Genomic DNA, 25,693 nt, shown 5'->3' with positions numbered 1-25,693 from the left:
AGCAAGGGTCCAGACAGCGCCGCAACGCAGGCAGGGGTACCAACCACTCGGAACCACAGGCCCATGACTAAAGCGGGTAGCTTACAGCAATAGCCGCGGCCTGATCGGGCGGAAAGCCAAGCAGCTTTAAACTCAATTGGTTGTCCATATGCAGACTAACTTCTGTACAACTTAATGTCGATTACATTGCCTACAGTCGGGCGCGCAGGGGTTGCAAACCGGAGGTTGATGCTGGAATGGCAGTAGCAGGGGTCCAGACAGTGCCGGTAACGCAGGCAGGGGTACCAACCAATCTGAACCGCACACCCGACCCATGACTAACGCGGGTAGTTGTTGCAACAATGGCCGCGGCCCGACCGGGCGGAATGCTGACCAGCGCTCTTCGGAGCTCGATACGGAATCGTAGCTGGTGCTTGCACCGGCGCTTGCCAGTACTGTTTTGTCGGTTTGGGCCTGAAATTAAACGGTTGTAAGCTTACGACAAATATCATAATTCGTGAATGTCAATGACACAAGTGTATCGACTTAATTTTCGCAGAATGAAAGTTATGTTGGGTATTAACCAAATATAGCTGGTCAAGCAGATCTTGTCAGTAGACAAAGGGGGCAAATTTGAAAAATGTAGGCGCGACGGGATATCGTCCCATAGAAAATTTGAATTTTGCGCCTTTTTTTACTGTCAAGATTTGCTTGACCGCTTACCACTCCTATTACGATACGCCGTGGCTGGTTATATGACGAAAGTTATTAGAAAGAGCGGGTCCATTTTCCAACTAAAAATATTTGAAGACCTCGCCTAACAATAAGGTATTGGAAAACATCATGAAACCTAAAATATAAATTGTATAATGTGTATGTACCAAAGTACTTACATGCTGCACATTGCAATGCTCAACCGCACGTAACAAGTCGTGGTTGCACCGACGCAGCACCAGCTCTAACACGGAGCGCTTTTTGCCCGGGAACAACTTGCTCAGCATCTCGAGACCTGCTGTGCTCACGGACGCCTCTGCTTCGGCTTCTTCGCTGCCACTGACACTGGATAAAATATACTAGTTTTTAATCTTAAACTAGCGACCCGCCCCGGCTTTGCACGGGTTAACAAATTATACATAAACCTGCCTCTTGAAACACTCTATCTATTAAGAAAAACCGCATCAACATCCGTTGCGTAGTTTTCAAGATCTAAGCATACATAGGGACAGACATACAGCGGGAAGCGACTTTGTTTTATACTATGTAGTGATTAATATTGAGAATCGGATAAATAATTATTACGGGAGCATTGGAAAAAAAACCGGAACTTTGCGTCTTGAGAATGGAAGGAGAAGGTCATAATAGTACCGTGGCCTCGGAGAGGTTGCAGTATTGCCACCGGAGTCCGGAGAAGCAGCGCAGCAGTCCGGGAGAGAATCGCTCGTCTCGCTGTCGATGTGGATAGGCTACGGACAATACATCAGGTAAATTAAGTGTACCTATACGATGATTGACGACATTAACCTAAGTAAATATCGAAGCAAATGGGGATCTGAATCGCAATATTTAATACCTTAAGCGAGGAAACTAACGGCTCTTTTGCTTGGCGACCAGGGGCCTTATTCGACATGCCAATTTTGACGTCGCATGTTGAAGTTCATTTGAATCTGAACTATCGTGGGTTGTCGAATAGGTAAAGATCATTATCTGTCAGTGAATCTCATGTAAACAAATCATTTCATCGCTAGACTTGATTGTCTATTGGTATGGCCGCCATGTTTGGATTTATGACATTTAAAAGGGGATTCTATGGCATAGAGTAAACTGCATTTCTATTTTCTATAGTTTTTTGATTCCTCTACTCGACGCAAGATGGAGTTAACAGTCAAATTTTGATCTTGGCGTTATAAAAATAAACCGCAAGAACATGACATGCAGTTGCGTTGGTGTAGATCTATCATGAAAACGAATATATGACAATTGTCCAGAATTAAAAAAAACTTGACAATAAACATACAGCAATACATATACCACTAAATGTCAAAAAGAAAACAGGTTTAGTATAATTACTAGGTAACAAATTATATATAAAGTTTAAATTTTAAACCAATCGTCGTGGGTCCTAACCCCGGCTCTTAGCAATGAACTTCTTGTAACTTGTGTGAAAAATATCATTTGATATTACACCAATTACTTTATGGTGAAGTAAAATATCATGAGTCATGAGGAAGACGGAGTAGCCAGTAGCCACAATAAGCTATATTTTTGTCCTCTGGGTTAGATGGCAGTGAAATAGGGAGAGATAGTGAAGAATGCGGCAAAATAAGCATTTATTGTGTTGTTAGTAGTTAGTAGACTAGTTTTTTTTTCTAAAAATGAAAATTGACGCAACAGCAAGCTCATAGCCCCCTATGAGCCAGTCTGTTAGGTGCAGGCTTAAGGGCTAATCCCGGGGGAAGCGGAGCGTCGGCGACTAGCTGGTGCATCTGCTTATTAACCTCTTCTCACTTTTACCTCAGGTCCTTTGATTAATAAATTAAGGTAAAATTCGTAAGAACTAGTGCCTGTGTCATATTCTAAATTGGACGCTATGCCTAATTAGTTGTTATAAATTAAATAAAATAATTATTTATTTAATTAAATTTATAACAACGCAACGTGGGGTTATTCATGATGAATTTTAATGGCTTATATAAGACAGCGGTCGTATATTGCCTTAGAAATTTGGATTTTGTCAGTTTGAATGAACAGCAAACTGGAGACATTGAGATTAATTTTAAACTTATTATTTTAGGTGTTCGTAAGAAATAAGGTATTGACAGACATTGACGGAAAATCGCGAAAACCCGGCCAGGTGCGTCGGACCACGCAAAACGGAGGAGGATTCCATACTTACTTCTTCTACCATGTATCCATATGCCAAAATAGCAACAAAAAAGCCGAACAAAAATACCGTTTCTTCGCAGCACTAGATTTCAGTCCTTTTTTTAGAAAAGTAATATGTTTAGGTACATAATATATATATGTAAGTAATTTTGTTATGTGAAACTTATATGTTGTGTTACGAGACTTACGAGTAGGTAACTTTAAACTTTAACAGCCTAACAGATCCCAATAAGGCCTAGTTTACCCTCTGGGTTGGAAGGTCAGATGGCAGTTGCTTTCGGAAAAACTAGTGCCTACGTCAATCCTTGGGATTAATTGTCAAGAGAACAATAGGTTCTCATGATCCGTGGCAAAATCGAGATAACGCGAGGAAGAATAACTTTGTCACAAGAATATTTGGCCAAATATAAATCCTTATTTTAAAACTCTCGTGTATTTGACCTACCTACTCGTATTGAGTCGTATTTTGCCACCTAGTAGCCTCGAATTGGTTGTTATATGTGGCTTTCCATAAATTAAGGGTCCTTATGCTTCAATAAGGACGTTTTCATGGGGTCCCGTTGTTTCCCATAAAGTTTTAAGTCATAATGTATTGTTTGTCATATTATCATTACTCATAAAACTGAAACCGTTAATATTTCAAGATTTTAGTTAGGTTATCCTATAGATAGGTTAGGTTAGGTTAGATTTGTTTTATGGCAATCCTGAAAAGTGACGCGTTTCTGAACTAAATGAATTATGACTAACGAAAATTCGAGCAAACAATACATTATGGCTTAAAACTATTTGGGAAACAATAGAGACCCCGTTTTCATCTGAAGTTGCAATAGAAATTGAAAAAGCCACATTTTTTCAAGCTTTTACTTAGTTTTATCTGTCCCGTTGGTTGTCTGTCTGTTCCAATGTGGTTCCAATCAAATCATGCAAATTAAATCCCAACAAAAACATAAATGTGAAATGAGAGCCAAGTTCAATATTGAGAATACGTGTCGTTGTTGACTCGCCGACAAAAGAATTGAGATCTATATGGGTGCCAAGTTCTGTGCTGTGTAGAAAATCCTGAAATTATAAAGCATTTGTCTTGGCTAGTTTTTAACAACAAACCAAGTTTTTGAAAAACTAACAGAAAAATATATATTACCTATATGCCTATACGTAAAAACTAGCCAAGACAAATCCTTTATAATTTCAGGATTTTCTACACAGCACAGAACTTGGCACCCATATAGATCTCAATTCTTTTGTCGGCGAGTCAACAACGACACATATTCTCAATATTGAACTTGGCTCTCATTTCACATTTATGTTTTTGTTGGGATATCATTACTTTTTGTACAGAAATTACTATAGTATTCATCATGAAAGCAGTTTGCCTAAGCTGAAAAGGAGACCCTCGCTAACGCGCGGTTAATTTTCAAAAAGTGTATACGCCTTATAGTCTACTTTCATTCCAAATATCAAGTTTCTAAGTAATCTAGAAGTGGGTTAGGTTTTTGGTCTATAAGTATGTTTTTTTCCATCGATATATCAATAATTTCCAGTTTTCAGATTTTTCCCTCTATATGCACCTAATATTCTACCTTGATGCCAAATATCAAGTTTCTAAGTCATCTAGAAGTGGGTTAGGTTTTTGGTCTATAAGTATTAATTATTTTTTTTCCATCAAAATATCAATCATTTCCAATTTTCACATTTTTCCTTCTATATACACCTAATAGTCTACCTTGATGCCAAATTTTAAGTTTCTAGGTCACCTGGAAGTGGGTTAGGTTTTTGATCTATATGTCAGTCAGTCACAAAAATGCCGGTTTTTAAACGTTAATTTATCAATAACTGTTTGAGCTATGTTTATGAAATAGTGTATTTTGAACAAGCTAAGGGACTTGAATACATGTGCCAAATTTCATGTGTGTAGGTTAAGTAGGTTTCAAGTTGTGAAGGGGTCAAAAGTAGCTCGAAATGGTTCGTGTAATATTACACACGGTTGCTGCGTCGCCAGTTCCTTTTTCTTTGAACTTGGCTGGACACGCTACCGCGTGTCTAGATTTGACCCACTTCTCGGGTGTTCAATGAAGCTGAAAATTTACATAAGTACATAATATGTAATATGGGTGACAATACAATATTTTTATGGTTACCATCGAGTTGATCTGATGGTGATGATACAGACAGTGGTCTTTTAAGTCTTTTTAACTTTGTGATAAAACAACGCAACTTAATTATATTTGAAAATATTTAAAGAAAAATACAGTCAGAAATTAGAAATATTGTTATCTAACCTCTCTATCACTCTTGCATATTCGAGCGATAAAGAGGCAAATAGCTGAGTTTCGATTTTCGCACTTCCCGATAGGCCCCTTTGTAAACAAACCGCCTTGATGTGTCTATGTCAAATTATTAATTGTCTGTGAAAACTTGTTAAAAAAAGTTTAAAGCAAAGGCGTAGGCAAAGAGTAGTATAATATGTATATAGCTGGTCAACCAAATCTTGTCAGTAAAAAAAGGCACGAAATTGAAATCTTCCATGGGACGATATCCCTTCGCGCCTACATTTTTCAAAATTGCCGACTTTTTCTACTGTCAAGATCTGGTTGACCAAGTATACCTATATAGCGCTGGCGGTACACCGAGAAATTCAGTAAAATGCTGCAAATGATGTTAAAGGTATGAAAATCGGTACGATTGATCTTTAGAACATTTGAAACAATTTGACCCGAAGCACCAACAAATAAAAAAAAAACGAGAGGAGTTATGACGTCATCTTTTTTTGTAAGGAATAAAAAAATATTGTTTAAAAACCTATCGTGTTTGGTATTAAACGAAAGGGCTTTCTGAGCCGATTCCAAACATATATCACATCATTACATTTCAGTATTTTTTTTTAATTATAATATAAATAATTTTCAAAACATACCAATTAAGTTTGGGATTCTCCAGATACAATACGGTAAAATTTTTTTTGTAAAATATACCTCTAATCTTATACCTAATATCCTCATATCTAACCCTAATAAAGCAATTTTGAAATTATATACATTTAGGTTTTTTTTTATTTTTCAATTTTACATAGTGTGATCTATGAATCTCTCAAAAAATTAATATATAACGGTTTTTTTCAGAAAGTCGCTTATATCTCGGAGTCTATAAGTCGTAGTAAAAATTGTCTATGTAATAATTAAGAAAGAATTAACCGAAAAAACTCACCTTTAACGTCCCCCCTTTCCCGAGTTCTCCACCCCCCACTCATCTGAACTTTTTCTTACTTAAAGCTTAGATATTACCAAAGGAACATGTAATAGTATTTTATGCAACTTTTGTTTAAGAGAGGTCAAAAAAGGCGAGTGGCGTGAGTAACAATAACAACAAACAACAACCGAAAATTGTTAATAAAGACGCCACTAGTATTTTTTGACTCGGTTAAACAACGTTGCATACAATACTTTTTCTACGACCAAGCACTTACTTTGAAATGCAATGAAATAATAATAAAAATGGATGATGATGATTGTTTCATGTCCTAATGTGATAGGTTGTTCAGTGCGTGGGTTTCTTAAGGGGAACGAAAATTTCATTATTTTTGCGCTACGACGCACGGTTTAGGAGATACAGCCCTATAAATATTTTTCTTCGTCTTTTTCTTTTTTTTTCTTTTTTTTTTCTTTTTTTGTGTTTTTAAATCTTACTTAGGGGTTTCAAAGGGGAACGAAAATTTGATTATTTTTGTGCTACGACGCACGGTTTAGGAGATACAGCCCTATAAAGATGAAAATAATCGTACCATTAACCAAAACATGTCTATGGTTTACTCATCTGTCAGAAATGACAATTAAAATTAGGTTGGAAACAATGTATTCCATACAATATTTTTTAAATGGTGATTACACGAAGTATCGTAAAAGTGCCAAAAAGATACTGCGTGTATGCACAAATATTTTTTTGGGGAATAGACTAAAGACTTGTGTTGATAACTATAAGTTAGGGGTTTAAAGGTGTGTGCACGACCCTTTAAATGACAAATAAAAGTACGGGAGTAGAAAAAGCAAGTTTCAATACTCTTATTTTACCCGAATGACATTATTACTCGTATTGAGTAATTCGGCAGGGCTATTATTACACTTTGTAAAATTGAAAAATAAAAAAAAAAACCTAAATGTAAATAATTTCAAAATTGCTTTATTAGGGTTAGATATGAGGATATTAGGGATAATTTGAGGTATATTTTACAAAAAAAAAAATTATGGTATTGTATCTGGAGAAGCCCAAACTTGGTATGTTTTGAAAACTATTTTTATTATAATTTAAACAAAATGACTGAAATGTAACTATGTGATATATTTTTAGCATTGGCTCAGAAAGCCCTTTCGTTTAATACCATACACGATAGGTTTCTAAACATTTTTTTTTTATTTCATACAAAAAAACATGACGTCATAACTCCTCTCGTTTTTTTTTATTTGTTGGCGCTTCGGGTCAAATTGTTTCAAATGTCCTAAAGATCAAACGTACCGATTTTCAGACCTTTAACACCATTTGCAGCATTTTACTGATTTTCGCGGTGTACCGTCAGCGCTAGAAGTGGGCAGCAAAGAGTAGTATAATATATATATATATGTCGGCGACGGATGGTCCCGATGGCGGTGGGCACGTGGGGGTAGTACCTAGATGTATTACTTCACAGCCAAAATAGTAGGTATGCTACCAACGCATGAAATAAACATTCAGACTCGTTACCCATACTAGTGCCTACTATATTTTAGTACTAAATAATCACAACGACCAATCACTATTCCAAAATTATTTGAATCAAAATAAAAAGATCACATGAAACCGTTCAAATCTTTATTTTACAAAAGTAAGCTTCTAATGGCACATAAGAAATCAAAATAACACTTGGAATAAAACACTTAGCTAAACGGTTAAACAACGTGAGAATCTATAAGCTTTCAGAATAATCCTTCAGGTGTAAGCCTTCAGGAACGTAGCGAATTAGGCACGAGCTTGGCTAACGTCCGATCTCTAGCGCGGTCCGATCAAGAAGAAAGAAGCCAGTTCCAGCGGCGGAGCCAACCGCTCCCGCCTCCAATTCAAGTTGGTAAACCTGCCTGACCAGTCTACCAACATAACGACAAAAATGCCTGCTCGTGCCTACGTTCACTCAAGATACCCCTCTTGACGTTCCAAAGCCTTCTACCTGTCATCTTAGTTCATCAATACGCCAATAGATGGTGGCGTTACTCTCTACGCAACTTTATGATTCCGTTACAAGCAAATAATATGTAGCCAAACATTGCTAATCGATTTTATACAGGCGTTTAAAGCTATGAACTGTAATACTGCAATACGTCCTTCTGGTGTCTCGCTCCGACACGGCCGTCCTGCGTTACACACGTCCTCGTGTGTGGGTGTATGCATTTGATACTGAAACAAAACATACAGCACAGTATCTCATCGCTCGGTCATTCCTGACCAACAAATTGGGTCTCACTCAAATTACTATTAAAATCAAACTTTGTTATCAATCAAACCAGAAAAAATAATTGTTCGAAATTACTTTAACAATCCTCAATTCTCTAGTCAAAAATAGTCCATCGAGCAACGACTAAATAAAAATACTCGTCGGCAATCATCGCCGCTATCTAACGGATACACTCCAATAATCATCGCCTCCATCTGGCGGATACTCTCAAATTTATGTGAAAACAGAACAATCCCAAACATCAAAACACAAATCACAACAGCTCTAATTCATTGCTCGACAGTATCACTACTATTGTCATCAATATCAATTTACGGGGAAGTAATCTGGCATTAAAAAAAAATTGGTCATATGTGATCAAAATTTTTGTAAGACATCTTAAAATAAATAACATTCTGAATTGATAGTTCAAATTTTACTCATATGAACACAGTACAAAACGGGAATTCATTTTTAACAAAACAACACCAGTCCTTCGGTGCATTGCCAGTCCTTCGGCAGATACCAGACCCTCGTCAGAAGTAACCATCTCAGCCGCGTAAGTGCTACTCCTCGCAAAGAGCATTCTGCACATAAAAAGCAGACCACGTGCACCTCTTACATGCTCCGGCACTTCTGATGCGGTCACTAAACAATACCCATACCCAGTCCATCGGGCATACTTTCAGTCCATCGAAAGCAAAACAGTATTGCCCAGTTCATCGGGCGTGCCTTCAGTCCATCGAAAGCAAAACAGTAGTACCCAGTCCATCGGGCGTACTCTCAGTCCTTCGAAAGTACAAGCTTTCAGTCCGTCGAAAGCAAAACAATGTTAACAGTGAATTCCAAAAAAAAGAAAATAAAAACAGGTCTTTAAACCATGTTACTCAGAACCATTAGTACTATCAGCGTCAACTGATCAACTGAAACTGAACATTACTGATCAAAATAACTGAAAATCGCTTTTTACTTTAGCTTTTACAACCGAAACTCGCTCAAGAGTTCTAAACAGATGTAAGACATCTAAAAATAATCCCAACGAAACGGGAACTGCTCACCAGCTTAATAAAGTATGATGCACGCGACCAAGTCAAAGGTGGTGGTGGTGAGGTCCAACCCAAGCACGGAGGCTGATCCTTTCCGCTTGCCGTTGCCGTTGCTGCGGCAGACTGCAAGAGACACGATGCGGCTCAACACAGCCGGCTGCCACTGAAATCATCATTTACACGGTATCAGGTTTATCATGTATGCAGGCTAAACTCAAAAGGTTTATGAAATGCAAGGTGGCAGACACAAAAAACATGTTTCCAATGTATACGGGACTTCAAAAATCTCAGAATAAAATTTAAACTTCAATGAGTGCGTTTTATTTCATTCTATGAACACACAAACACGTGTTCCAAAAATAAGTAGCACGGTAAAATGGGCCAATACGAAAAGTGACAGCTTATTAGTTACGTTCGACTGTTATGCTTCGCCATTACACTCAAAATAAAATTCACTAATAAACAATTAGAACGAAACCTGTCCTTTTATTTCCAAATCTCCAGCACAGAAGATACTGCACAGCTGCTTCTGTGTCACGGGCGTAATGGTATGATGTCTGCAAGTTCGCTCGGCTCTGGCTGCAGGACACTAACATTAATTTTCATATGCGTAGCTCATGTTTCCATAGTATGCACTATTTGTGATCTATCACGGCATTACGAGCAATAATTTGTCGCAATTTTATTAATTACTAAACGTTACAGGGTAAAGATTACATAATCCTTGCATTGGCAAATCAGCAGGATCAATTTCTAACGGTGCATTGTATTTTCATGAAAAAAAATATTTTTTGAGGGTAGATGCACAAGTGAGCGATGAAATAATATCACGTCGCGACAGCCAATATTTGATTTTAATTAACAATATGGATTTCACATCAAAATAACTTAAGATCACTTAGATTTAAATGGATTTTAAAAATTAATTGTATTTTCAAATCAATTATTGAGGGTTGATTCACAAGTGAGCGATGAAATAATATCACGTCGCGACAGCCAATATTGGATTTTAATTAACAATATGGATTTCATACCAAACTTAGATTTAAATGGATTTTAAAAATTAATTGTATTTTCAAATCAATTATTGAGGGTAGATTCATATGTGAACGATAAAATAATATCACGTCGTGATAGCTAATACTTGGTTTTAATTAACAGTATGGATTTAAAATCAAAATAACTCAAGATTGCTTCGATTTAAATGGATTACAAAAATTAATTACAAAGAAACATAACGATCCCAGAGATGACGTCACGTCACGACCACTCTGTTCGATAGCCCCAATAATAATTCACAATTTCACAATAATTCTCACCAAATAACAATGAATTACACTCACCTTTCAATGAAGGTTAGACACGTGAGCTTACCTTACCACGTGTCCAGATTATGGAATGTAGGTCACCAGAAATACACCACGCTCCCAGGTGGCTGTGTAAGCAATACATGAAACTCCGCATCTATCCCACTTGCTGATGTCGGCGACGGATGGTCCCGATGGCGGTGGGCACGTGGGGGTAGTACCTAGATGTATTACTTCACAGCCAAAATAGTAGGTATGCTACCAACGCATGAAATAAACATTCAGACTCGTTACCCATACTAGTGCCTACTATATTTTAGTACTAAATAATCACAACGACCAATCACTATTCCAAAATTATTTGAATCAAAATAAAAAGATCACATGAAACCGTTCAAATCTTTATTTTACAAAAGTAAGCTTCTAATGGCACATAAGAAATCAAAATAACACTTGGAATAAAACACTTAGCTAAACGGTTAAACAACGTGAGAATCTATAAGCTTTCAGAATAATCCTTCAGGTGTAAGCCTTCAGGAACGTAGCGAATTAGGCACGAGCTTGGCTAACGTCCGATCTCTAGCGCGGTCCGATCAAGAAGAAAGAAGCCAGTTCCAGCGGCGGAGCCAACCGCTCCCGCCTCCAATTCAAGTTGGTAAACCTGCCTGACCAGTCTACCAACATAACGACAAAAATGCCTGCTCGTGCCTACGTTCACTCAAGATACCCCTCTTGACGTTCCAAAGCCTTCTACCTGTCATCTTAGTTCATCAATACGCCAATAGATGGTGGCGTTACTCTCTACGCAACTTTATGATTCCGTTACAAGCAAATAATATGTAGCCAAACATTGCTAATCGATTTTATACAGGCGTTTAAAGCTATGAACTGTAATACTGCAATACGTCCTTCTGGTGTCTCGCTCCGACATATATATATATATATACTCTCCCGGCCGATTTCGACCACGCCGACTGTTTCAACTCCGCTGCTGAAGACAGGACAGTCGGCAGTCAACGTTTGTTCCTAATAAATATAACATTGATGAATCAAGGCGGTTTGTTTAAAGAGGGCCTGCCGCGAAACCAATTTCGTTATCTGCCACCATTAAATTTCGCTCGTATATGCAAGAGTGATAGAGAGGCAGATAACGAAATTTCCCCCACCCCCCTTTGGATGGTTCTTGTTTGAGTTATAATGTCACTGTATTGAGGACTCAACCTTTCCATTTTTAAAGTGTTTTTATATCGACATGACACTGGCTACTGTAGTAAATGCCAAAAAAGAAAAAAAAACGCTGTCATAGTAACGAAAATAATAAACACGTCAATCGAAATAAACAACGTAATATCCAAGAAAAATTTACAAAATAGTATATGATAAATATGTAAAACATCATTAATTATCGAATTAAGATTACATACAACTTTGTGTAAAAAAAATTGAGGCAATTATACAGCCCGATTATACGGGTTACATTTTGAAAAAGATGATTATCTTGGAAAGAAGAGTAAATATACATAGGTGAACATAATGGTGAACAAAGGTATAGTAAAATAGGTAGGGACATAATTCAGGGTTTGCTTGTCTGGTCCACGCATGCTGTACCTATCACGACCACGGCACGGCCGTCTCCTGCTAACTTTTCGCTATAATAGTAAAATCATAGGTCTAATACCTATGATTTTAATATTATAGCGAACAATATTTCATGTTCATGATCTCGAATTTAAGACTTTAGCTTAGATTTATGGCGTGCGGCCTAGCGCGCGTTGCCTCTATGAGGAGCTGTCAAAGCGCTTTATATCTGTATGCTTTTGATGATGCGGATCAGCATTCTTATCCAGCGGGGCAAGCGGCCAGCCTGCAGAAGGGCACCCTACCGCACTTGGTAGGTCACTACACTCACTACCAGGATTTAGGGCTAATAATTTATTTATAAGTTTTTAATACCTTTAAACGAGCAATTCTTGTATATTTATTTATTTATTTATATGTATAATATATTTCGGGGATCTCGGGAACGGCTCTAAACGGATTTAGATGAAATTTGCTATATGGAGGTTTACGGGGGCGCAAAATCGATCTAGCTAGGTTTTATCTCTGGGAAAACGCGCATTTTTGGGTTATTATATGTTTCCAGAGCAAAACTCGGTCTCCCAGACATTAAGTTTTTAATTTAAGTGTTTTTATCATGTTTCATATTTAAACTTACAGATGAACCAGCAGAGTTTTTGGAGAGGTGTGGTTTTCTTATTTCCTGTTACCAACCTGAAACACCATACCTACCTAAATATCAGAAAATAATAAAGTGAAGAAAATTAAATAAAGTTGAATGCTTAAAAACTTTAATGTTTTATTAAAATTAAACGAAAAAAAATGTGTAAACTGAAATAGATCAATTTTTTTTATTTGTAGTTGAATAACATATATGTATTTAATCTCCTTTAATTAAAAATCATCTCTGAGTAGATACATATTAAACAATAGGTACTTTTAGGTCTTGGTAGTAATGTTAGGTCTTATGACCTACTGTATTTGACTATATTACTTACCAAGACCGGAGCCTGACCTGTCAGTCGCCAACTATTTTGATGCTCTTTGTAGGTAGCATCAAAATAGTTGGTGACTGACAAAGTTACCAAGTTACTAAGGTAGTAGGTACCTATATAGTAGGTAGCAGTAGCGCAATATTTAGTCAAAATATTTTGACTAATTTAGATTATTTTTATGCCAAAAAAGTAATACAAGCTATTCATGTTCCACTTAGTAATAAAATACGGACTTTTCTGAATATGTGGTTTACGAAATGTGTTAAGGTACAACTTGTGGTTTATTAACGTGGTTTAGAAATAGGCAGCTTGAGTTGAGAGAGGGCTTGATGAGTAAATTGTTTCATTTTTTTACAATTTTGAGCGTTTATAGGAGAATGTGTGGAGCAAGCATTATTTGACGTGTAGGTGTGGGTTCAACAAAAAGATCGCTTGTCAATAAGGCATTCTTGCTGTTAAAATTCAATTATTAATAGCCTTTATCGACCATCAGCAATGTAGTCCCTTTTTGATTGATGGAAATTGTCACGTAAGTTCCACTACTCGCCGCCGCATCGCCTACAGCGCATTCGTTGGTCTATCGCTCACAAGATGTCATTAATTCATGTAAACTTACGTACTGAAAAAAAAAAAGTTTTACTCTTTGCTATAAATTACCCTTTCGCACGTCAAAAACTCCAAGATGGTGCCGAAGGTCATAGAGAACCAAGTCTACCTTTGGAATCATTACTTGTCAAAATTTGACATTAGCAATCCACAGTTAGGTGACAACCAAACCAAACCATTATAAACCTTAAAGTAATAATAAAACAAAGTTGTTTTTTGTTAAATTATTGTTTGTACCAAATGAACTTCAGCACTTGATGAACTTCAAATGAACTTCAACAGTTGAATTTCAAATGACGCGAAATTTGACAGTTGCACATGTCGAATAGGGGCCCAGTGATTTCGTAAAACCGTGTCGCCCAATTTAGGCGACGTTTCGCTCTCCAGGGTGCGTAGCCAACGTGCAATCGTTAATGCTCCGTAGCGAACCAAACGCAACTGTCCCTGTCGGACTAATGGGGAAGAGTGATAGAGAGAGATGACTACGATATGCTACGGAATATTAACGATTGACAGGTTGGCTACGCGCCCAGGACTCGAGTCTACTGACGGGGACGGAACCTTACCGTGTGGTCATCGGCCGCGGAGTCAGGCTGGTCGGGGCTCGGACACGGCCCGGTGACCCTCATGCCGTATATACGACCGGGAGGCAGCGCCTCCAGCGAGGTCCCGCTTTCAACAGAAGCCAGGTGCAGGGCTATTTTGTCTTCCGCGGCCTGCTGCCTTTTTAAGGCTACCTGTCAGAAATAATGGAGATCTGATTAGATTAAATCCTAGCTTATTGATTTGAGAGATAAAATAACTGATTTGCAAGACCGAATAAGTGTTCCGTGAACCAAGTTTTATACGGGACACTGAAAATGATATCGTTTTCATTTTGCTATTGGCAGTTATTTATGCTAGTCCGAAAAAATAGTCTACATCACGCTTTCAGAATTTATAAGGTAAACCTACTAGTGCTCGACATGCTAATGCCAAATAGATGGCACCCTGCTGTCACCCCTATTGACAATGACTTCAGTTTCAAGATGACGTGTAGGCACTGGCACCGCGTCAAGCACCTGTACGTTTACCTTACACTTTGTAATTCTGAATCTCGTACGAAATCCGACTGGTGTAAGAAAGAAAATAAATAACTACTACCTACTCGGCTACTACGCACAAAATATTTCACCATGAATCCCTGCCGATGAAATTCGGAATCCCGGCTCGTTGATAAATTAATTTAGCGGAAAACCAATGACAAACATAAATGTTTGCGCGGTGACCCCCGGGAGCCCGAGTCGGCCGCAAACAGAACTCGATCCGCGCTAATCAAATAACTGGACGCCTCTGGAATACCATATGCGTTCTCTATCGCGTTTCGGGGGCAAGCTAGAGTATAAATCTGATTGGATTCTATCTGGTAACAGGTAGGTGGTACATTTCTTAGTAAAGCCATTACCATTTGGTGAGAAAAATAACTAGTGTATGTGTATGACTGTAGCAAACTGTAAGCCTTAGTTAAATGTACCTAAGTAATTAACACATCAGAATTCCCGATTCCCGTCATCCATTGACAGAGATGTTCGCAAGACACATCTGCTAGGCAGATCTGACGGGCATGGTGGGACTGGGACTTCCCCATCAGTCTGTCGTTTGTCAACTCTTTCCGAAGTTAGCTTTGACTGATTCTATCCAGTCAAAATCGTTCGAGACTGAAATGGTGTTGGTCCCTGCACTGTCCGCTATACATCAGGTTAGGTTAGGGTACCTAGTGTTTCACCTAGATTCTACACACTAAAGTATACACAAATGTTTAAGTATTCATAATGTTTAATCGGTGTTGATTCGGCTGTAAGTCAAGTGTTAAACCGATATGGGGCTGATCGATACCCCCGTCTCCTCCGGTAAACATGTGCCACTTGTTCAAATAAACTGACGGCGCATTAGCCGTTCTCGATTTCACTACATTAAAACGCATTAACGCCTCAGAATTGGGTGTTATTTTTATCGAACGTATTCTTGCACCGGATATCGATACCTTTTAACGTAATGTTTCCGTAAATAATTTAAATAAGTATATGACGGAATGGGAATGTTTGTGCTAGAATTTGATAAATTCAAATTCAAATAATAAAGGAATTCATAATTCATTTGCGATTATTTATTTTATTTATTTTACAATATTCAATCATGCTATGAATATTACAAACTTTAAATAAAGCTAGTGACTTAGGGTAATTCCGGGGTAGATGGCCATAAGGGGGAGATTGCCCATCCAAATATTTCATGGTTCTGATGGCTAGATGTCGCTAGTTCTTGTTTAGTACGCTTCACGCATAGCTGGGCAGAAGTCCGTTAATCCGTTAATCGTTAATTAACGAAGTTAAGTTTTCGAGTAACGGATTAACTTTTAAGTTAACTTTTAAAACCTGTAACGGACTTGTTAACTTCCGTTAACTTTCCATAAGTCCGTTAATCGTTAATACCTAAGTGTACCACACCAAGGCCGCGCGCTGCCGCGCCGCGCCGATCACGTTCCGACTAGTTTGCGTTAGGTTTGTATGCAGTGCAACTTTACATAGCGCGAATCGTCGCGCGCTTGTACTACTGACTAAGAGTCTAATATTGCTTACCCCGTGCGCAGTATTAATTTTGTTATTACGAGAGTATGACAGAGTCGATCGCGGCCACCTGAGCAGTTGCCATATAAGATACACGGGTGCAAGCGAGACAAATATAACAACTTACTTACTATTCGAGACCGAGCGTCAAAATTTATGATTATTTCTACTAGTTTTATTTCCTATTGCGTATATTTACGATTTAGAGTTAACGATTAACGATTAACTTTAACTTCCGTTAAAACTTTTGAAATTTTTGAAAAGTAACGTTTTAACGTTTAACGAAGTTAACTTTTTATTTAACGGATTAACGATTAACGAAGTTAACTTTTTGATTAACGGTGCCCAGCTCTGGCTTCACGTCATGCTTGGGAGCAGAGATATGGCCAACATTTTGGGGGAAAAACTTGTAAAATTTCGTAAAATCCTTGTAATCAACAATAGTTTAAGTTTAACTTTGTTTTGAATAGTGCAAATATTTCTTAGAGGGTTCATATTTTACATGGTAGTGATGCTAGTGTCTTATTCTAATGGTGTTAATGCTTTGGTGCTTTTGGTGCAAAGTATAAGATTGTTGTATTGTTCTAACCTAAATAAGAATGAAGCTCGAGTCTCAAATTATTTTGATTTTAGGCGTGGTCTTCTCTCCCGGATGAAAAGGAGAGATGGCCAGTTCAAGTTGGGGTATTATGGCCATATGGCCGTGAAGGCACACAGTGATGAAGATATATCTATCACGAAATAGATATTCCAAAGGTTATCAGATATCAGTGACAACGTCCCCCTATGCATGATAACGATTAAAAAAGGAAAATGAGTTCATTTAGGAAGATAACTATTGCAGGTGTGGGAAAAAATATCACGTGCCTCTTCTCCTCCATTATTGCGTTGAGTGCGCTGTTTGCTGGTGTTAGGTGGCCTAAGCGGGGTCTTGAGAAGAAAAGGGACTTGGGGAATAAAAATTAAAAATAAATTATACTCAAATGAAGAGTTATGTTATGGCCATCTTTGCTGTAATGGTATTCATCACTCGGGAGGGATGGCCAATTCAAAAAAAAAATTGATACATTTTTTCAAGCTGTTCGCAATAGAAATATTTTTTGTTTCTTTCATTTCTGAAAGTCAATTAATCAAAGTTTATGAAGAAGAATATTTATTAAATTACATGTAAACTTATTTTTTTATCGAGTCCTAAAAAAACTATGGCCAACTACCCCGGAATTACCCTAATTTATAGAGATACCTACATAGAGTAAGCAACGCGTACCTACCTACCTACCAATTTAAATACTCCCTGTATAAAAACTCAACATATGATTTCGAATAATTAAGTCTAGGGGGAAACTAGGTATGCTTCCCTGTGTGTTTTAGCGCTTATATAACGAGTTATCCTGAGAATCCTGAGCATAGTGAGGGATTCAAGTGTTAACGCCCAAGGTGGAAATATTTTTTCTAACGTGTGCATGACACATACCCAGGGGCGTATTTACCCTAGGGCAATCCGGGCCATGGCCCGGGGCGCCAACCCTCAGGGGCGGCATAGGGCGGCATATGCCGCCCCTAGCGGATTGCATTTTGTTTTTCTTCCTTGACTTCTGGGGCGGCGAAACGTATTGGCCCGGGGCACCAAATTTCAAAATACGCCCCTGCACATACCTACTGCTTTCCACGAAGGCATGGAGATGAATCAGTTATAATGCAACACATTACCTGAGCCGCCATGATACGCTGCCGCTCCTTAATGAGCCCGCCTCGTGCGAAGTCAGCAAGCCTTTTTAGGGTTCCGTAGCCAAATGGCAAAAAACGGAACCCTTATAGATTCGTCATGTCTGTCTGTCTGTCTGTCCGTCTGTCTGTCTGTCCGTCTGTCTGTCCGTCCGTATGTCACAGCCACTTTTCTCCGAAACTATAAGAACTATACTGTTGAAACTTGGTAAGTAGATGTATTCTGTGAACCGCATTAAGATTTTCACACAAAAATAGAAAAAAAACAATAAATTTTTGGGGTTCCCCATACTTTGAACTGAAACTCAAAAATTTTTTTTTCATCAAACCCATACGTGTGGGGTATCTATGGATAGGTCTTCAAAAATGATATTGAGGTTTCTAATATCATTTTTTTCTAAACTGAATAGTTTGCGCGAGAGACACTTCCAAAGTGGTAAAATGTGTGTCCCCCCCCCTGTAACTTCTAAAATAAGAGAATGATAAAACTAAAAAAAATATATGATGTACATTACCATGTAAACTTCCACCGAAAATTGGTTTGAACGAGATCTAGTAAGTAGTTTTTTTTTATACGTCATAATTCGCCTAAATACGGAACCCTTCATGGGCGAGTCCGACTCGCACTTGGCTGCTTTTTGTGTGTACTAAGGCTTGATATTAAGCCCAGAGGCGTATTTACAAATTTGGCGTCCCGGGCCATTTTGATTTGCCGCCCCCCTTCATCAGTGACGATAAAGTATTTTATTTAAGAAAAAACCTGCAACAAGTACCTTTGGGGTGTGAAATAAAAAAAAAACTAAACATTTAACATTTACTCACATAGGCATTTACATTGTTTTCCTATGTACAAATTGGTTGACGAAATCATCAATGACGCTGTCGTAATTTAAAACGTTTGTCAGCTCAGCTTCTATATTAAGAAGAGCTAAGCTATTCAGGCGCTCTTCGCTGATGGGCCCGGCCACATGTCAGCGGTGCGACATCAGCGGCGCCGCAAACCGCTCTGCGGCGTCGCCCGCCGCACCGCAAAATTTAGCGGTGCCGCCCGGCGGCGCCACGGTGCCGCCGAGCGCGATGCCGCGCTGCATAGTAAAGAATAAAAATTCGACTAGGTACCAGTTGTTTGATCAGACATGAATCCCTTCACACGTGTTCTGCTCTTGCTGTTGTCGAGGTGATATTTTGCTTAATAGTTCTTCAAAACACGGCACAGACATTCGAAAATACCAAGTTATAAAATTTATTTTCAGTCATCTTCAACGCCTCGTATTTTCTTTTGAAATGATTTCCATCTTCATTCATTATACGAAGATATGAGTTCACCCAATTTTTTCTTTTCAATTGTTTTTTTATTTCTGCGCCTTCTTAACAGCAGCAAAAGCAGAACACGTGTGATAGCGCTGGCAGTACACCGAGAAATTCAGTAAAATGCTGCAAATGATGTTAAATGTATGAAAATCGGTACGATTGATCTTTAGGACATTTGAAACAATTTGACCCGAAGCACCAACAAATAAAAAAAACGAGATAAGGACGTCAACTATTTTTTGTATGGAATTAAAAAAAAATGTTTAGAAACCTATCGTGTGTGCTATTAATCGAAAGGGCTTTCTGAGCCGATTCTAAAAATATATCATATCATTACACTTCAGTCATTTTTTTTTTTAATTATAATAAAAATAATTTTCAAAACATACCAATAAGTTTGGGCTTCTCCAGATACAATACCATTCAATATTTTTTTGTAAAACATACCTCAAATTATACCTAATATGAGGATATTTAAAAATAAAAAAAATAAAAAACTAAATGTAAATATTTTCAAAATTGCTTTATTAGGATTAGACTTGTGGATATTAGGTATAATTTGAGGTATATTTTACAAAACAATTTTAACGGTATTGTATCTGGAGAAGCTCAAACTTGGTATGTCTTGAAAATTAGTTTTATTATAATTAAAAAAAAAATACTCAAATGTAATGATGTGATATATTTTTGGAATCGGCTCAGAAAGACCTTTCGTGTAATACCACACACGATAGGTTTCTAAACAATTTTTTTTTATTCTATACAAAAAAAGATGACGTCATAAATCCTCTCGTTTTTTTTTTATTTGTTGGTGTTTCGGGTCAAATTGTTTCAAATGTCCTAAAGATCAATCGTACCGATTTTCATACCTTTAACACCATTTGCAGCGTTTTTTTGGCGAACCGCTATCGCTATGAAGGGATCCATGTCTGATCAAACAACTGGTAGTCGAATTTTATATTTTACTATGCAGCGCGGCATCGCACGCGTCGCCGCACGCCGCTCGGCACCGCAAAGTTTTGCGTGCGGCGGGCGACGCCGCGCAGCGGCGGCGGCGTCGCACCGCTGACATGTGGCCGGGCCCTGGAACGTAGATATTTTTTTTATTCTTTTGAGTGCAGAAAATGATCGTTCTGCACTGTAATTAGTCACTGCGGTGCAAAGAAAAATGCGCAATGCAATTTCTACATATGGGAATGCTTCTTTAAGGCCCTTATTTTTTATGAGTAAGCTTAGTTGCCTTAAGCTCATTTTATTTTAGTAGGCGGTGATCACGCCCTACATGCGCCGTACTAATACTTCTTGAACGAAAATGTTGCTTAATTTAGGTACTTGTTGGTAGATATTTTAAGCAATTGGTGGGGTTTGAAGCGTTCGTTTGTTTATTAATTTAAATGTCAATTAAAATATAATAAAAAATTTAGCTAAGTTTGATTATAAAAGGCGCCCAGAAAAAGCCGCGAGGAGGCTGCTTCGCCGCCCCCCGCGGTCTGCCGCCCCGGGCCATGGCCCCCTTGGCCCTAGGGTAAATACGCCCCTGATTAAGCCGATGCGGTAGGTACATTACCATAAGCCGCCAATATGATACGCTGCCGCTCCTTTATGAGCCCGCATTTCGGGCAGTTGGTGCTGTAGCGACGAGCCTTCTTTTGTCCACGAAGGCTTGATCTTGATATTGGTCCGTTGCGGTATATTACCTGATACTGATTACTGATGGCTGGTTGGTATGAGCCCGCATATCGGGCACTGGCAGGTGCGGTAGCGGCAAGCCTTCTTGTGTCCACTAAGGCTTGATATTGGTCCGTTGCGGAACTTTACCTGAGCCGCCATGATACGCTGCCGCTCCTTTATGAGCCCGCATTTGGGGCACTGGCAGGTGCGGTAGCGAGCGACGAGCCTTCTTGTGTCCACTAAGGCTTGATATTGGTTCGTTGCGGTACTTTACCTGAGCCGCCATGATACTCTGCCGCTCTTTTATGAGCCCGCATTTCGGGCATTGGCAGGTGCGGTAGCGGCAAGCCTTCTTGTGTCCACTAAGGCTTGATATTGGTCCGTTGCGGTACTTTACCTGAGGCGCCATGATACGCTGCCGCTCCTTTATGAGCCCGCATTTTGAGCACTGGCAGCTAATGCTGTAGCGACGAGCCTTCTTGTGTCCACTAAGGCTTGATATTGGTCCGTTGCGGTACTTTACCTGAGCCGCCATGATACGCTGCCGCTCCTTTATGAGCCCGCATTTTGAGCACTGGCAGCTAGTGCTGTAGCGACGAGCCTTCTTGTGTCCACTAAGGCTTGATATTGGTCCGTTGCGGTACTTTACCTGAGCCGCCATGATACGCTGCCGCTCCTTTATGAGCCCGCATTTTGAGCACTGGCAGCTGGTGCTGTAGCGACGAGCCTTCTTGTGTCCACTAAGGCTTGATATTGATACGATGCGGTAGGTACTTTACCTGAGCCGCCATGATACGCTGCCGCTCCTTTATGAGCCCGCATTTCGGGCATTGGCAGGTGCGGTAGCGGCAAGCCTTCTTGTGTCCACGAAGGCTGGAGATGAGCCCGTGGTTGCGGCACCGGGCACATTTTGGCACTCTCGCCCGTCCGCCGCTTAGCATCCCTGGTTTCACCAATCATAGGTATAATAAGCACTAAGCACCTAAGTTATAGGTATAGATTTCCCATCCATTTTTTAGAAGGTATTTTAAAATTAGTAGGTTTTCTAAGTAGCCCACTTTATTGATGTAGGTAAGAAGTAAAATATCACTTGATAGATAACTAACTATCTACCGATTTATGTAGATATATACCAGTATCATTAAGAAGGTATATACATAGTTCTTTTGTGAAGGGAAAAAATCTACTAAAAACGTTAAAATTTTGCTATTATGATTTTAGGAAACTCCAAAATTTCTTGTAGGTAATTAAATGATTCAGTAGGTAGGCAACTATTGGATGCAAAGGACATTAAATTATAGTATGTATGAAACGTATGTATTTTTATGAAATTAAACCATATCTTAGGTACAAAATTAAAATGAACTTACCGTTAAATTAGCTTAATCACAAGAAATCACAAATGGCGATCTAATTTTCACTAATTAGGTACTTAAAATAACTAAACGCGCGCACAATTACTATTTATGACGAATTTAGACACTTTTATTGTTGCAAATGTTTTATTACAACTGAACTATTAGCTGAAACCCGCGCCCACGACACTCCGCCCCGAAACTAATATCTTCACAAAGATCTCTCTAAAAGTGTTTCCTAAAAAAAGAACACAGGAGGCGTAGCAATTTATCTCCTTGTTTCCATAATGTAACAAATGAGTATGAACCTTAATGCTCTGTAACAAAAGTGAAGTTTCAAACACATGGTATGTTACAGCATCCCGATCCGCCCATCTGGGAAACAGCCAATGGGGTCGCAGTATTTTTGAGATTGGACGCACGTAATAGGGGAAGCTCTGTTGCTTTTGGATTAAGTTTCATCGTAAACGCGATGCGATATTGTTTGAATAAAAAAAAACATTCACTCAACATTGTTTTCTTTTATCATTAGCTTTTCTCTGAAAGCTCCAACGGAAAAAAGCGGCCAAGTGCGAGTCGGACTCGCCCATGAAGGGTTCCGTATTTAGGCGATTTATGACGTATAAAAAAAAACTACTTACTAGATCTCGTTCAAACCAATTTTCGGTGGAAGTTTACATGGTAATGTACATCATATAATTTTTTTAGTTTTATCATTCTCTTATTTTAGAAGTTACAGGGGTGGACACACATTTTACCACTTTGGAAGTGTCTCTCGCGCAAACTATTCAGTTTAGAAAAAAATGATATTAGAAACCTCAATATCATTTTTGAAGACCTATCCATAGATACCCCACACGCATGGGTTTGATGAAAAAAAAATTTTTGAGTTTCAGTTCGAAGCAGGGATGTTGCGGATGCAGAATTTTTGACATCCGCGGATGCGGATGCGGATGCGGATATTTAAAGGCTCACATCCGCGGATGCGGATGCGGATGTCAAGATTAGGTACTTAGAAAACGTCAAATATTACATTTTTAGTATTTTTTTATTTAAAAAAAACGAAACGTTTAGTATTTGAGCAAGAATATAGGTGCGTTATATTTAATAAACATTAACTTGGCCGACTTTTCTGGATCTAGACGATTTCGTTATAGGTAATGACGAAATTACCTAGCACTTACGCCGCCGCTAAGACGATCCATACCGATTGTTCGACATCCGCATCCGCATAAGCTCCGCATCGATTTTATGCGGATGCGGATGCAGATGCGGATGTTGAAAATAATGCGGATGTTCCGCGGTTGCGGATGCGGATGCGGATGTTCGCAACAGGGATGTTGCGAATATCCGCATCCGCATCCGCAACCGCGGAACATCCGCATGATTTTCAACATCCGCATCCGCATCCGCATCCGCATAAAATCGATGCGGATTTAATGCGGATGCGGATGTGGAACAGGTCGGTATAGGAACGTCTTAGCATTGGCGTAAGTGCTACACTGCTAGGTAATTTAGTCATTAACCAAAAAAACCTATTAGAAATGAGCAGTCAAGCGTGAGTGGGACTTAATGTACGGAACCCTTGGAACGCGAGTCCGACTCGCACTTTTTTGAAATAAAAATTACTAAAATGTAATATTTGACGTTTTTTATGATACTATCTTGACATCCGCATCCGCATCCGCGGATGTGAGCCTTTAAAAATCCGCATCCGCATCCGCGAATGTCAAAAAATCGGCATCCGCAACATCCCTGGTTCGCAAGATCCCTGGTTCGAAGTATGGGGAACCCCAAAAATTTTTTTTTTTTCTATTTTTGTGTGAAAATCTTAATGCGGTTTACAGAATACATCTAATTTACCAAGTTTCAATTACATAGTTCTTATAGTTTCGGAGAAAAGTGGCTGTGACATACGGACGGACAGACAGACGGACAGACAGACAGACAGACATGACGAATCTATAAGGGTTCCATTTTTTGCCATTTGGCTACGGAACCCTAAAAATGTTTAGTATGTAGGTAGGTACTAGGATGTGTAGGTACTACCTACACCTACCTCTACCGGCTCTACCCTCCATACATGAACCGTCACAATCACAACAGACTTCCAAAATTTGTATGAAAAACTGAGACATTTTTTTTTTTCATTTAATAAATTTTCAATTTTCATTTAATAAATATTAGTCCTCGTGATTCTGAGTCGAAATAACCCAACCCTTGGGTTGTTAGTTTTCGATAAAAAGTAAAATGGACCTACATCACTTTCCTGTAAACCCCCAGGAATTTAATATCTATTCTATAAATATACGAGTATCTTTACTTCGCGATCAAATCTAACTATATATTAGGTATCAGCAGAGTTTAATACAGTGGTTCCTAACCTGGGGGTAATTACCCCCGTGGGGGTAAAACTGGTATTTTATGGGGGTAATAAGCTAACCTAAATATAACAATACAACAAACGTACACGTTTTATTTTTTATTACCATTGGGAGGAGAGGTAAAATCAGGTTCCCTAGTTAGTCATAGGGGTGACCGGACTGAAAAGGTTAGGAACCACTGGTCTAATAGTAAGTAAATACTCGCAAAGATGACTGTCAGCCCCCATACAACGCCGCGAGAATCGTCAATCGTAGACTATGACTTTAAATATTATTTTTATTGTATTAGAACAAATTAAATTATTTTCAGAAAATATTTTAATTTGTTTTTATTTCAAGTAGACACACTACTATAAATTATAAACTTTGAATAAATGTCATATACTAAGAAAAAGTGACCAAGGCCTCCAGTGCCCCAGGCTGGAATCGAACCAGCGTCCTCTGCTATCGCGGCAGGTGCCTGAGCCATTCGGCCACTGGGCCACAGCGGCATAGGTCGAATTTTTCCAAGTATATGCACTTCTTACTGAAGGCTTATGGCGCCCCCTGGCCACCTCTAAGGTAGAACAGTATGGTTCGACCTTTCTAACTGGATCATCTCAGGTGATACCACCTGAGATGATCCAGAAAATTCGACCTATGCCGCTGTGGCCCAGTGGCCGAACGGCTCAGGCACCTGCCGCGATAGCAGAGGACGCTGGTTCGATTCCAGCCTGGGGCACTGGAGGCCTTGGTCACTTTTTCTTAGTATATGACATTTATTCAAAGATTATTTTTATTGTTTAGTTATTTGCGTACCTATGTACTTACTTT

General features: G+C 38.8%; 1 protein-coding gene across 1 annotated transcript; it reads right to left on the bottom strand.

The window, feature by feature from the left end:
• Positions 1–171: 171 nt before the first annotated feature.
• LOC134650257 (doublesex- and mab-3-related transcription factor dmd-4) lies at positions 172–22,082 on the bottom strand. Its single transcript, XM_063505213.1, has 5 exons — positions 21,921–22,082; positions 14,395–14,565; positions 1,345–1,442; positions 873–1,038; positions 172–453 (listed from the first exon to the last, which is right to left on the bottom strand). Exons 1-5 carry the CDS (start codon positions 22,080–22,082, stop codon positions 172–174), a joined length of 879 nt encoding a protein of 292 aa, XP_063361283.1.
• Positions 22,083–25,693: the final 3,611 nt, after the last annotated feature.

Source organism: Cydia amplana, chromosome 8, assembly GCF_948474715.1.
Source record: "Cydia amplana chromosome 8, ilCydAmpl1.1, whole genome shotgun sequence".
NCBI classification, from domain to species: domain Eukaryota; kingdom Metazoa; phylum Arthropoda; class Insecta; order Lepidoptera; family Tortricidae; genus Cydia; species Cydia amplana.
Note: the sequence above shows the minus strand (reverse complement) of the source record. Positions and strands in the feature narration are given on the sequence as shown.